We start from the raw sequence: 15,466 nt of genomic DNA, 5'->3' as shown, positions 1-15,466 counted from the left end.
CATGTCTCCTGCTGGCCTCAACCTGCTCAATTCAGATAGTGATGTCATCAGTGTTGTGCATGAACGCGTTCAAAAGAACGCAACCTAATTAGAAATAATGAATTTGAACGGTGAACACGTTCATATTATCTGGGTCCGGTGCGACTGAGGTCTAGCTTAAACGTTACGGAATGTTTTCCTTCTACTGAGGAAAGACGATGTTTTAATCGAATGCTTGCAACCTGTCATTGCTCACTACCTGTTAAAAAGGCCATAGTAAGGTAAATGACCATATTTGGTAATTGCATTGGTCATGTGATAGTGTTTTGATTTCTCTTCACGGCTTATTTAGATGGAGTGGCAGTTAACTTCGGGAATATTTTTCACATAATTGAACGTTGCACTTTGTTGAAGTTGTGTGCAGGGGCGGCACTTTTTCAAGTCACGTGGAGGGCGGCACGACCAAGTAAATAAATAAATAATAATCTGGGCCGCGAAGTGGTTTTCTACTATCTATCATATCACTGTGTGGGGAATTGGCGAATTGGCGCCCCCTGCGGCTGCAGGCGCTCCTGCTTGCGCCCCTGCTTGCTAAGAAGGTGCCATATGTGTGAAAACGGGGGAGGGGAGGGAGCGCGGGGGAAAAGTTAACCTCTGGGACTCCCAACTGGAACAGACAAGTCGGGGGACGGGGGGATCCACTGTAGGCTATAGAGCAATACTATAATACAATTAGTGGGCGCAAGTCAGTCACACCTCGACTTTCTTGCAAAAAACGCACATTCATAATAGTATAATTACAGGCCTATAATTCCTGCACGTTTTTTGTTTTTCTGAATTGTGTGAAATGGCTTATAGAAATAGGTAATACTGAACGATTATGTGTCACCAAGGTCGAGGTGAATTGGTTTAGTCTTAACTTCTGTACTGACGGTGTTGGGGGATGGAGAATGTGTTGATTGTCGAGTGCAAAATAATCACAGAGATAGATAGGAAAATGCAAAAATCCGTCAGGTGCCAAATTTCGAAAAAAAAAAGAAAAGAAGAAGAGGAGAAACGAGCAAAACATAAAGGTATTCCACTATGCTCTCTCTGTTTGATTACGGTAGCCTATCCATGAAGTGATGAAGGGCTAATGTTAATTGGTGGTAGGCTATAACTCTTACATTTGTTAGCCTGCCATTCTGCTCCCTATGATTAGGCTATACAACAATAAATCGGTTTTAACTCAACAAACACGAGATCTAATTTCGCGATAAGACTGTGCTTTGCAACAAAACTGTTACACGTTCAGTTTTAGGTTCATCATTGACGTTGGACCGTGTAATTAGCCAACGGAATGTTCATATCTTCTGTAGGCAGTTTCAAAGACGGAACATTTGCCATTTGCCTTCGTGACAAAGTATAGTTTTCCAGGAATAAGTTGAAGTGTGGCATGCATAGAATTCTAGGCAGTAACCAAGCAGCTAATTGTTCCTCCCTGAAATAAGTTAATATAGGCCTAGCGTTTAATGACAGATATTTAGCATGTAGGCAGTAAGGGCATGTTTATTCCCATTGATTATTTAAACTTCTCTGTAAAGGATTTGTGCAATTGTGCAAATTTTATCTTTCATTTATTTAGTTATAAATATAGCCTATATATATATAAAATAAAAACCGGGGGGGGGGGGGGGGGGGGGGCGCTCGGAGGGGGCCTCGCCCGGGGCGTATTAACCTGTAGAACCGCCACTGGTTGTGTGCGTCCATGTAGCCTATACGTAAGTTTGACTTTGTAGCCTACCTTGTCATTACGTGTTTGTTATAGTTTAGCTTGCTCATAATTGTTACGAGCACTGTCACTTAATTAATCTAGCAGGATGGTACTGTTCCTGAACACGCTTAGCATAAACTGCTAATGTACAAATACGAGTGTTACAAGGTTTACCTTTGCTAACTTTTGAGTGGTCATTCATTTAGTGTACATGCTCTTGTACATCTTAGATTAAGCCAGTCGCATATCATTGCTTAAGAGGTTTGCATTCTTACCGTTAGTTCCCTGTATAATTCATTATTTAAATGGTAGCCTACAACAGGGCTGTGTATCTGATAAAGTTTTCGACAGTAAAAATCGCAAATCTGTGCAAACTATGTCCTCCTGGAAAATGAGCAATTATTTAAAAAAATGAAAATGAACTGAACTGAACTATGAACGACTTCAGAATTGAAATGGTGAACTATGAACGTGAACGATTCATATTTACTTGTATGAACTGAACTTTGAACTAGTTCATGTGAGGTGTGAACGTGCACAACACTGGATGTCATCTCCTTTGGTATCCTCCTCTTCCTGTCTGCCTGTTGAGAGGAGAGAGGGACATTAGCCTGCTCCATGTCTTTGGTGATGTAGAGGGACATTAGCCTGCTCCATGTCTTTGGTGAGGGACATCAGTCTGCTCCATGTCTTTGGTGATGTAGAGGGACATTAGCCTGCTCCATGTCTTTGGTGATGAAGAGGGACATTAGCCTGCTCCATGTCTTTGGTGAGGGACATTAGCCTGCTCCATGTCTTTGGTGAGGGACATTAGCCTGCTCCATGTCTTTGGTGATGTAGAGGGACATTAGCCTGCTCCATGTCTTTGGTGATGTAGAGGGACATCAGTCTGCTCCATGTCTTTGGTGATGTAGAGGGACATTAGTCAGCTCCATGTCTTTTGTGATGTAGAAAGGGAGACTGATGGATTCTAAGTCACTATGAAGGTGCAGGTGTGTGTGCAAGTGAGGATGATTGTGTGGGTGTGTGTGGGTGTGTGTGATTAGAAAGAAATCATTTCCTCTACCCCCACCATTGGTGCTTGGCCCTGTGGCCCTTTCTCTCTCTCTCTCTCTCTCTCTCTCTCTCTCTCTCCCTCTCTCAGTTCACGCTCACACACACTCACACACACACACATAGTTGGGGGAGGTGGTCATTAGTGGGCTCAGGTCTAATTTGTTGTGTAATCTTCTCCTTCTCTGTGAGTCTGATTCCACTCAGAACCGTTTCCAGCAGCTCCCTGGCCAGACACACATGCACAGAGGGGTTAAAGGTCACAGAAAGAGATTTGATTAGATTCATTTTCCTTCCCTTTCAAATGCTATTTGTGCTCGACACATGAGCGACAAGCATTGCTGCAATGAAATCTATCAGAAGATTATTGTGTTGTGCTCAGCTGTGACTCCTCATGTGTTTTTATGGAGGTATTTGGCTGCGTTATATAAGTGTTTTTTTCAAAGGCTGCCCTGTGGGGGGGGGGGGGGTGGGGGGGGGGGGTGGTGGAGAGGGAGAGAGAGAGAGAGGAGAGAGGGAGAGAGAGAGAGAGAGAGGGGTGGAGAGGGAGATGGAGAGAGGGGCCTGTAGCAGAGCAGAAGCGCTGGGTGGTGGGACACGCTCCACCGCTCCTCCTCTCCTCCGCGCGCCCTGCTACGTCACACCCGTCACACAGGCCAGGATGGCCACCAACCAGTGTCAGGAGGGTTTCATGTCACTGCCTTTCCTCCCAGACGCCCAGGGCCATGCTTTTATAAAGAAAACAAAAGACACAACCACAGGGGAAATGAAGGTAGAGAGAGGGAGAGAGAGAGAGAGAGAGATGAAGGGAGGGAGGGAGGGAGAGAGAGAGGGGGGAGAGGGAGTGAGGGAGGGAGGGAGGGAGAGAGAGAGAGAGGGAGGGAGGGAGAGGGAGGGAGGGAGAGACAGAGAGAGAGAGAAGGAGGGAGGGAGAGAGAGAGAAGGAGGGAGGGAGAGAAAGAGAGTGGAAAAGGAAGGGAGGCTTCAGCCCTCTCTCTTTTTTCCTTTTTTGCATTTCCTGACCTCTCCCTCCTGTGCTGTGGTTGCTAGCCTGCTGGCGGTGTGAAAGTCAGCAGGAAAGAGGGGGGAATAGTTAATCAATAGCCACAAGGTCAGGCGGGCAGGCCGCTGGTTATGGTGTGCCCTGGTAGTGGGCTGGAGCCAGGGATTTGTAGCACTTGTAAAGGCTTAAAGGAACACCGGCTAGTTCTTTGTGCTTCGAAGCCGCTCCGAAGCGGTATGGAAGAGAGCCACCTGCTGGTCGCTGGTAGTCACTGCGCCGGTCCCAGCCAAGCAGGCAGCCGCTACAGTCAGTAATCTGTCCATCTGCGCTGCTGGGGGCTGGAGAGGCGCGCTCTCTTTAGAGCACACATTAGGGGCTGCTCATGTCCGCTGGTCTGGAGCGCTGCCTCTCATATGACATTCGTGACGAGGCTGCTGAGATCCACCTGAATTCCACAGCCCTCTGTAGCAGCCATTTTGCTCTCGCCACTGTGGAGAGGGAAGCCGTGGTTAATTCATGGCAGCGACACCGGTGAAAGGCTGTGGACCCCCACCAAACCCCCCCCCCACCTCCCTTCACTCCTCCCAAGCTCCAGCTGCTCCTGATTCCACCGCCGTGAAATGCCCCAAACGTGATGAGTTCCGCTGGGCTGCCCAATCCTTCCCACAGCCAGCGTGCCGTACGGAGTGGTTGAGCGAGCGGCCGCGGCCCCAGCCTGTTATCAGTGTGCCGCAGCAGCCCCACGTGCCGCCACCACCACCACCACCACCACCGCCACCACTGGGGGAATTCTCCCGCTCTCGGCCGGCTCCTGTGCCTGTGGAGGAATTTATGAGTGTGAGGGTGATAGATTGGGCCAGATGAGCAATGGAGGCCTAACTCTGGGCTTGGCAACTATTAATTCAGATGCGCGTTGGCTCCGAGCTGTGGGGGCCACATAAATTACGGCCGTGCCATAGAGGCCCCTGTATTTATTTACTTTATTTACTGAACGGTGTGGTAAATCAAGACCTTCCCGAGTAAAATTGATAACCTTGAATGTTAGGCGTGATACCTTTTAACTCCAGATAATGGACGCGACAGATGGGAGGCTAAGCTTCTTCAGGGGAGCCCTTACATTTGGATCAGACTCAGTTTAGCCACGTGTGTTTGGTGTGTGTGTGTGTGTGTGTGTGTGTGTGTGTGTGTACGGGTACGGGTGTGTTTGTGTGTCAGTGAGAGAGAGAGAGACAGAGTGAGTGTGTCTATTTGTCTGTCTGCGTGTGTGTGTGTGTGTGTCTGAGGAGAAATGATCCTAGGCTGCAGTCAACATTAAGACATTTTTAAGTTTGTTTGTTCCCTCTTTATGGTTCTCTCTAGCCTGAGCTATAGGCGGGCGGCTCTTCTGATTGGGGAATGTGAGGCGATGGCTGTCTGTCCGTAACAGAGGCAGTTGCTGTAGATTAGCAGCGCAGGAGGAAGACCTTATACCCTTCAAAAATACAAACAGTGAAAGGAGAGGAGAGGAGCGGGGAGGAGAGGAGAGGAGCGGAGTGGAGTGGAGTGGAGTGTGTGTGACATGTGAGAAGGTGCATGCTGTGCTGAAGGAATGTGTAATGCTTTCAGTTTCTACCCTAAACGCCACCGCTTACCTCTTCTCCTCGTGTGTCATGTTTGATGTGTGTTGGTTCTGTGCTGAAGCTCCCGTTCTCACAGACTGACCTGTGTGTGTGTGTGTGTGTGTGTGTGTGTGTGTGTGTGTGTGTGTGTGTGTGTGTGTGTGTGTGTGTGTGTGTGTGTGTGTGTGTGTGTGTGTGTGTGTGTGCGTGTGTGTGCATGCTTGAATGTTCCTGAGTGGAGGAGGGTGAATTCCTAGATCTGTACCGACTTCAGGAACTCAGAGTTCTACTGTGTGCTTCTTCACTGCACTTGTCTTTCACACAATGTCTGACCCTTTACATCTCTCTCTCTCTGTCTCTCTCTCTCTCTCTCTCTCTGTCTCTCTCTCTCTCTGTCTCTCTATTTGTCTTTCAGCGAGAGGGAATTTGATGGCTTCCAGATAGAGAGCTAAAGGCTGCAATCAAGATGAACTCGATGCCATCGATGGACAGGCACATCCAGCAGACCAATGACAGGCTGCTGTGCATCAAACAGGTAAGGAGCCACAGGAAGGGCCTGGGCTGGGCAGTAAACCTGCCTGAAAACACCCCATGAAGGGCCTGGGCTGGGACCTTAACCTGCCTGATAAGACCCCGTGAAGGGCTGTGGTTGTCAGTGGGCTCTCACTAGGCTCTGTGTAGTGCAGTAACACCGCCACCCTGGTTTGGCTGAAGAATACTGCTCCCATTTATCTTGTTGTCTACAAATGATCTATTCATGCAGGGGATTGAGAAATACAAACAGGCTTTAAGTTAGGGTTAGAGTTACGTGCTGGAGAGTGTTCCAGACTTGTGTCAGGTGCTCAGGGCCATTTTGTGGATGGTGGTTGGCTGATAGGTGCTGGAGTGCTGGGACTAGTTCACAGGTATGTGATAGATTACACTGACTTACACTTACACTGAGTCTGAAAGGAGCTGCTTAAGAAAGTAGAAGAATAATCATTTTATTACGGCAGACTCAGCAGCAGGAGGATCCAGTGGGGCGTTCCGTGTTGTGAGAGTTTAGTGGACACGTTCCAGCACGCCCTGTTCATCAGCAGGAAGGGGAACATCTGCAACGTAGACCACAGCTGTGGAGAGCTTTGGTGTGTGTGTGTGTGTGTGTGTGTGTGTGTGTGTGTGTGTGTGTGTGTGTGTGTGTGTGTGTGTGTGTGTGTGTGTGTGTGTGTGTGTGTGAGTGTGTGAGGTGTCTTGGCCAGTCATCAACAGGCATAGCCATGTCTGGCATGTCATGCTTTGTTCTGACGTCACCGTCCCCTGGCTTATCAGCGCTATATGCCTATGCCATAGAGATGAAGACGGTATATATCTGACCCTGACTCCAGGTCCTTGGATCTGATTGTGTGTAGACGCGTGACCCGTTAGAGAAGGTGTTGTGTACTGGAGATAAGCAGCATGTCAGCAGAGGGCCCTGATGCACCCTGGGAAGATGGAAGATGGCCCCCTGCGTGCCCCTGTGCTGGCTGGCGGGCGGTCTGATTCTGAGAGGAGGGTTTGATTTCCAGTGGAGCGCCGTCTCCTCCCGTGGCGCTGGGCTCAGGCTCCTTACATGGCCATGTGCTAGACTCCCCTTTAGCCACGCTGATCAGGATCAGGTTACAGCAGGAGGCTCTCTCTCTCTCTCTCTCTTTCCTTGTCTGTCTCCCTCTGTCTTTCTCTCTTTCCTTCCTTCCCTCCCACCCTCTCTCTCTGTCTTTCTCTCTTTCCTTCCTTCCTTCCTTCTCACCCTCTCTCTCTCTCTCTCTCTCTGTCTTTCTCTCTCTATGTCTTTCTCTCTTTCCTTCCTTCCCTCCCACCCTCTCTCTCTGTCTTTCTCTCTTTCCTTCCTTCCTTCCTTCTCACCCTCTCTCTCTCTCTGTCTTTCTCTCTCTATGTCTTTCTCTCTTTACTTCCTTCCCTCCTACCCTCTCTCTCTCTCTCTCTCTCCCACTCTCTCTCTGTCCCTCACCCTCTATCCCTCTCTCTCTCTCTCCCACTCTCTCTCTGTCCCTCACCCTCTATCCCTCTCTCTCTCTCTCTCCTGGCCGCTCGCTGCCCCTCCATCCCTTCAGCTGGTGCACCAGGGTCCATCTGCCCCACGCTCTCTGTGCACCGTGAGCAAGACATGCCAACACTCATACGGTTACCCACAGAAGAGGGTGCACTCAGAAACCCACAGTCCTCACACCACACACACAAATTCACCACCTCAGGCTACTTCCTCCTCTTGATAATTGCTCTGCTGTTTGTTTTGCCGTCGTGTGTGTGTGTTGCATTGGGGTGTCTCCTGACAGTTCTGTGGAAGGGCACTGCAGAGCTCTGTGCCACTAGCGGAGGTTAAAGCGGCTCACTCTCACGTCTTGTTTTTCTCTCCCCTCCTGGATTTCTTCTGATTGAATTAGTGGTCGGACACTGTTTTACAACTGGCAGCTGTCTCGATTGAATTGTTTTGCCTATTTAGTGGTTAACAAATGAGAGTGTCAACTCTCTTATGCCTGCCAGATTGTTGCTGATTAACCCTAAAGACAAAGAGCAAATTGATTGAGCTTCATTAATCAGATTGATGCGCTGTGCTGTGCTGTGCTTGGGAGAGGTGCCACACAGGGCCACCCTGCCAATGTCAGAGCTGCGGTAGAGATGCAGGTTGGGTTGGGCAGGGGAGGCCACCGGGGGCATGGCAGGCAGGCAGCAGGCATGGAGGGAGGGAGATGGGATGCAGCCAGCGCAGTGCTATGGGGGGGGTGGGGAGGGAGAGGGAGGGGGGGTGAAGGGCTGCTGGCTGGCTGCTCTCCAGCCGGCATGTTGTTTTTCACTTGGGCAGGTACAGTCTGATCCTGTCGAAGAGTAAACAAGGGCACCTTATCAAAGCCAGAGTTGCCTCTGAAGACACACCGCCTGTGAGGGCGATACTGCAGCATTCTCTCTCTCTCTCCCTCCCTCCTTCATTCTCTTCCTAACTTTGTCTCTCTTATTCTGTCTCTCTGTTTTTCTGCTCTGTCTTACTCTGCCTGCCTCCCTGCCTTTCCTACATCTCTCTCTCTCTCTCTCTCTCTCTCTCTCTCTCTCTCTTTCTCTCTCTCTTTCTCTCTCATAGTCTCTCCATGCCAGGCTCTTGCAGTGGTCTGACATTCATTCCTGTGGACCCTCCCTGAGTGTTTCTCTTGTGGGCCTGCAGCCGTCCAGCAGTGGAGTCAGCAGGTGGTGGTGGTGGAGTGGAGGCCTTGGGGAGTGTGTGTGCAGTCAGTCCTAGAGAGGACCCCTCCCCCTGGGGGAGCTGACACCCGTATCTCATCATTTCAATGGATCAGATGGAGCTCGCTCTCCCTGCGCTCCTGGCATCCAGTGGCTGATACATGTTTTCAATAACGTCCTCCGTAAAAAACAACCACACACCACGCTTTCACTACTCCATTTCTTTGAAACCGCTCAGAGAGGGGGGGGGGGGGGGGGGGGGGGGGGGAAATCAGCCAACAGATCGGGAGATCAAGACAATTAACTTCTCCTGCGGCATTCTCGCCACCACGCGGAGAAATCATGTCATTCAAATAATTACAGAAACATTGCCGAGCCGCAGCGCTTTAATTAAAACCATCATCTATTTTGCGGGGCGAGAAGATTTTGCGGCGTGGGACGCGGCAGGAATACTGATGCGTGTGTGTCCGCTCCGCTACTAATGAGGCTGCTTGAGTATGCAGCAGCTCCTGCTCTCCGCCTGCTCCTGCACCGACCCTCTGATGGGGCCACGGGTGCCAGAGAGCTGGGGTGGCCCTGCTGATGGGTGACGGGCTACAGCGCTGCCTGGAGGCAGAGAGGCCGTGTGTGTGTGTGTGTGTGTGTGTGTGTGTGTGTGTGTGTGTGCTTGCGTGATGTGTGTGTGTGTGTGTGTTTGTGTGTGCATGCGTGTTTTGGCAGAGAGGGGGAGGTGAGAGGCAGGTTTGGACGGTGAATGCTCAACACCTGTGTGGCATGGCAGCCAAATGCCCCAGCCTCTGTGCCAGTCTGAACAGATACGCCGGGATGCATAACATCGGCGGCATCAACTGTGCCATCAAAACAGCACCCCTGCCTCTCTCCTTCTAGCCATGCATTTTTCTGTTTAATTTTGTCTCTCTTTATCTAACCGTCTGTCCATCTGCTCGTGTGAAGTGGTGGGGTAGATCTGAAGAATATGCACTTAAACAGAGGATGACTTCCTCCCAACAGTCTTTCTCTCTGGTCTCTGTTGTGTCACCACCAGCCGCAGTGGCAATAAAGGAGTCTTCACAGCCACCAATCTCCCTTATGTTGTCAAGGATTTACCCAGCAGGAGCGCGCATTACTGCCACAATGGAGACCGGCCCTTTTTGTCACAGCAGCTCTTTGTCAGCCGATCCTAAAGCTCCCCTTTCAGAACGCCGACCTCTGCTGCCCCCTAAAGACAGCGACGCCTCCTCGCGGGCGGCTGGGACGGCAGCAGACCCTCAGACCTGCAGGCAGGCAGGGAGGGCTTTTAGATCACATGTGCCAAAACATGGCAGTCTGTCTGTCTCGATTACCGAGCCGCACCAGAATCAGTTAGCCCGGGCTGCCACGGCGGGAAAAAAAAGGCAGATGAGAGCTTGAGAGCTCGTGCTCGTTGGCGGAAATTAATTCTCGTGTCTTGCTAGTGCTTCCTGGAAGGAAGTTTCAGGGGGAGATAAACAATATCAGAGAGGGAGCTCAATAAAAAATGAGTAAGCTGGTCTTCATTGAGTTCCCTGCCGCAAAGCACTTCACCGTGGCTCTTTGTTTGGCTTAGCGTCTTTGGCTATCGCTTTCAAAGTTGCGGATCTATTACATCTTAGCAGACAAAAGAGGGTGAGGATGCTGGATTAAGCCGCCCAGCAGTGCCAGGGGGAGACCTTGAGGCACACAGAGGCTCTTTGTGCTGGGGGTGGATCTGTCACGGAGAGAGAGAGAGAGAGAGAGAGAGAGAGAGAGAGAGAGAGAGAGAGACGCAGCTGCCTGCTCACAGGGCCATCCTCGGGCGGCTTGAAGGGCCCAGGCAGGGTCTCGGCCAGAGACTGAAGAGCTTTCATACAAAAGCCCACAAAAAAAAAAGATGGAAGAGAATAAAACGAATGAGGGAAACCTGCTCTTAAATACTGCTGTGTTCTGAATTCTCTGAAATGTTGCCGTGTTCATATAACACTAGTGTAGTGCCCGTAGGAATTATACATTCTGTAGTGTTAGCAGACGTAGGTGTAGGCTAGCTGTTGTTCAGTGCAGAGCTGGGAGGATAACATGACGACGTGGCCCGACATAACTTACAGCGAGAATTGCGCGTATTTCGTGGACTCCATAGCAACAGATGGGAAAGCAATGTACAATCTGAAAGCCTCCGAGGCTTATCAATATAAGCTACCATTTGTAGCGGCCACTCTTGCATTGTGATTTTGATTGGCACCCAGCCGTTTATTCATACACTCTGACAGGTTTAATGAAAACAGAGCAAAGGCGATCACACACAGTATCTTCCGAATGACAGCCTCTCCCAGCCAGGGTAAATGCAGACTGAGGTTTATAATATTGCAATAATGAGAAAACAAAGTCTACACACAAATTACAACAGATAGCCTACATCGGGACACATCTGAAAACCTCTCATTGCGTCAGTAGATGCATGAACGCATGGTCACTGGTCTAGGCTTACCATCAACATTGAATAGAAAGCTAACTCTTATACAAATACATCAAACTACAATATACTACTTAACATGGTAATGAGAGTTGGTTACATGCGAGGCCCATACGCATCAACTTTGAAACTTAATATAAAGAAGCTTAAAAATAAACTAAACGAAATCAATCACTGTCTTTAGATTATAAAGAAGCTTAAAAATAAACTAATAGATCAAATCAATCACTGTCTTAAGATTACCTGAGCAAAAGTCTGTATCTGTTCACCAAGAAGAATTTGAATGCGGACCTCACCTCCTCTATCCAACGGTATTCTGAACTTTGAGTGAAGGCAGGATAGTTACTACGCGTATATTGTTTGATTGTGACGTCACTACCCATAGTGCCGACGGGACGGGAGACGATAACCCATTGTTTCCTACGGGAAACGGTAAAATACAAATATCTCGAAAACTATAAATTCAAAAATCTTCAAAATCAAGGATGCACAGGTTCATGACATGCGTAAGCTACATGCCAAATCTCATAACTAACGTATCTACCGTCAGGGAGATGTGCCCTAGACAGACTGACACTGACATACACCCACACACAGAGATTCCTGGATTTATAGATAGATACCAGGAAACCACAGACTGACTGCAGTTTGCAGCCCAAGGCTTTGCTCTGCTCAGTTCTAAAACATGATGCAGTGCAATGCCCTTTATATTGATGTTGGCGGAATTTATCAGCCATTGCTTTTCTCTACAGTATATTGTGGCGAGTGGAAAATAGCTGCGAGTCAGTGAGTCTTCTCTGCTGATTGTGGCGTTTTTTGACATGGCCGTATGCTGTAATTACTCATCTTCTCTTTCTTCTTCTACAGCACCTACAGAATCCAGCCAACTTCCAGACGGCGGCCACGGAGTTGCTGGACTGGTGTGGAGACCCACGGGCCTTCCAGCGGCCCTTCGAGCAGAGCCTCATGGGATGCCTCACGGTGAGGCAACAGCTGGCCCTGTGTCATCCCTGACACAAACACACACACACACACACACACACACACACACACACACACACACACACACACACACACACACACACACACACACACACACACACACACACACACACACACACACACTTTGTCATCCATGTCAGGAGCCGGTGACAAAGGCTAAAGCTGCAGTCACGCTTCACATGCGCTCAAACACACACACACACGCACACAAACACACACACAGACACACACATCCTCACTCACACACACACACTCTCACACACACAAACACACACGCACACACACACGGTCTCTCTCCTTGTGTCTGCCCTCCTCTCAGTGTAAGACAGAGGTGCTTAAGCACAGGTCAGAGCGAGGCACTCACCCCTCCTGCTCTACAGCTCCTCTACAGCTCCTCCTCATCGATTATGGCTAAAGGCCAGCGACCAGCACCTGCTGCCTCCTGCCCACTAACACACACACACTGACACACACACACACTCACACACACACTCACACGCGCACGCACACGCACACGCACACGCACACGCACACGCACACGCACACGCACACGCACACGCACACGCACACACACACGCACACACACACACACACACAGGTCCAACAGAGGAACTACTGCTGGCTGACACCACTCATACAAATGCTGTGATGAATGCTATGTATTATACTAATGTAATGCTAATGTAAGGCTTCCTTGATTTGAGCAGTATATTAATAAAATAAGCCATGGAAAAGCACTACAAATACATAATACAGTTATTAACATATGCGTTTATGATTAGTGGGATTGGTTTTCAAAGGGATTTCCTAATGCGTATATTCTATAGATTATGTAATGGGACTTCTATGTCAACCTGTGAGGGATTATCAGCCTTAATGGCAGGCTGAAGGACAGCATGGAGAGAAGGGCCCAATAATAATTTTTCCTTAAGATGGCCAGGAGGACTCTAATGCTCTGATTTAAAAGGGGTTAGTCGTCCTCTGAACCCTCACATTGAATGTGGCCTTTTAATGAGTTAAACACTCTAACCATGCATTAACGCTGAGGGAGCCAATCTCAAGTTCCAGTAGTAGTAGCCGCCATGCCATACCTCTGAACTGTTCTCGTTGGCAGGCACAGTCAGAAAAATGGCAAAACACTACAAAGTGTTCGTATACGTACTCCTTAGCTAAACTGAGAAGTGAATACGGAGATAGTGGAGAGACAGAGGACAATCCGTTTGGACGGAAACAAATGGCAAACAAATACCACGTGCATACTACGGTTCACACGGAAGATTTATGTTGAGTGTTTGAGCGAGTGTGAACACGATGAAACAAGCACTGGAGAAAACACTTTTGCTTTGATCTCTCCTCGGCCTCTCCTAGACCACCCAGAGTGGAGTGTCTCTGCAGAGAGGAACACTCAGGTGGGATCCCCCTCGGGAGAGTTCAGCCCAGTCTGTGTGTGTGTGTGTGTGTGTGTGTGTGTGTGTGTGTGTGTGTGTGTGTGTGTCACTACTGCTGAAACTCATGGTGAGTGTGTGTGTGTGTGTGTGTGTGTGTGTGTGTGTGTGTGTGTGTGTGTGTGTGTGTGTGTGTGTGTGTGTGTGTGTGTGTGAGTGGGTGAGTGGGTGAAGTGAGTGAAAGACTGTCAGTGCAGTTTGAGTCAGTCAGTGTGCAGAGTGCAGTGTGTGTGTGTGTGTGTGTGTGTGTGTGTGTGTGTGTGTGTGTGGGTGAAGATGAAAGTGTTTGGTAGATAAAAGTAGGCTGACGGATGTGGACATGTCTTACACATTCCCTTCTGACAGCAGGTAGGTGCTCTCCCATCCTTCGCTCTCCTCCCTCTCTTTCTCCCCCTTTCCTACCCCTCCCTCCCTCCCTCCCTCCCCCTCTCTCTCTCCCCCTCCCTCCCTCTCTCTTTCTCTCTCCTGTCCCCCAGCTGCACAGTATCCTGACTGAGGAATATGATAAATGACATCTCAGAGCTGTCTGCACAGATACAGGCGATGACAGCCTTTGAACAGTGTGTGTGTTTTCTTCTGGTGAACCCCTGCATCAGGCCCGTGAGTGTGGGCTAATTTTAGGATGCATGGCCATTGTGGAATGTTGGGGCATATTATGGCTTGACTGCGACTGCCATTCTCTGAGCCTCACTACAGTTAAAGATCCTCAGAAGAACCAGCCCTGTATGATTCCACTTCAGTCCCATTTGAACCCACCCGACCCAAACCTCAAACAGTGTTGTTGAATAATGGAATATTTTCGGCCCACTTTGTGAGAAAGCAGATTATGATTGAATAAGGGCTTATGAGATGGGTTCACTCAGAGCATGCTCCATGCCTGTGCCCTGCATTTTGGCAGACGCAGTCACAGAAGGGAAATCAGAGGTTGCCAAGGAAGGTTGTGCAACAGACCAGCCAAGGTCTTAAATGTGGTGTGATCAAAATGTCTGTGGATTTGCAGTAACTGAGGTATTAATCTCTAAATTGCCCCGATTAAACATCCGGAAGCACATAACTTCCTCTAGTAAAAACCTTCAGTAAATGTCATTCAGTCGTCTGCAGAGGTCTTCAGTGGCTTCTCCACAGAAACCCATCCACTGTCTGCCTGTTTGTAAAGTAGTGTTATGAAATATGGATACGCATGTAATGAGCTCGTCTTGCTGCTCGTGTGAGAGCTGTAACATTTCAATATTTAAAACGCTATTCATGCTGGCCTAACTGAAAGCAGAAGGGAAACTGTGGGATTACATTTTTCACCCATACCTACAGGTATCTCAGTGCTTTGTGCTGTCCTTGTCAGATCTGTTTGTTTGCAGTTAAGGCCTTTTTTTACTTCTCCGATTCTCTCCGATTCGGTCGTAGAGGGACACTTTGGCACGCCTTGGCATGCCTTGGTAACACCTTCACCCAGGTGTTGACGCCCATCCGAGCCGTCGGAGAGCTGGTCGGAGAGGAACGCTTTTTTCTAACTTTTCGTAGAGAGTCGGAGAGAGTCGGATACCCCCCCTTGGCTATGATTGGTCCACTAACGACATTATTTCCCAACGACATCATCACCCACTGAGTCAATGTCTCTCATAAAAGAAAATAATCGCCAAGTTCTCCAACACTTGTTGTATCTCTATATCTCACTCACGGTGGGGCGAACTCACTTTCATTAATCCAGCCTACTGATTTTAGTTTAGCCTCCTATCTTGATCTATCTTGATCTATTTCTTTTTATTCAGACGTTACATAACTTTCATGACCACAAATATAAATTGGCCAGCGATTTAATTTGTTTCTAAATGTAGAATGGTCGGAGCAAAGCCTCATGTGAAATGGGACAACTCCCGCACATAACTGTTAAACAAACTCCCGCAGATAGGAAGAAGGCTGTTATCCTAAATGGGATTTATTTTATTGTCAAAAACGCGAAGT

General features: G+C 48.9%; 1 protein-coding gene across 1 annotated transcript in view; it reads left to right on the top strand.

Annotated features, from left to right (window-relative positions):
• Nucleotides 1-15,466, top strand: part of zmiz1a (zinc finger, MIZ-type containing 1a) — a 130,574-nt gene that overhangs the window by 81,871 nt on the left and 33,237 nt on the right. Inside the window, 2 exon segments of the mRNA XM_080849026.1 lie at nt 5,802-5,921; nt 11,928-12,041. Coding sequence (XP_080705152.1) covers nt 5,853-5,921; nt 11,928-12,041 — 183 coding nt within the window. The 5' untranslated portion in view covers nt 5,802-5,852.

This window comes from Sprattus sprattus (assembly GCF_963457725.1).
Source record: "Sprattus sprattus genome assembly, chromosome: 12".
Taxonomy (NCBI): domain Eukaryota; kingdom Metazoa; phylum Chordata; class Actinopteri; order Clupeiformes; family Clupeidae; genus Sprattus; species Sprattus sprattus.
The sequence above is the reverse complement of the archived record's forward strand: the minus strand, read 5'-3'. Positions and strand labels throughout refer to the sequence as shown.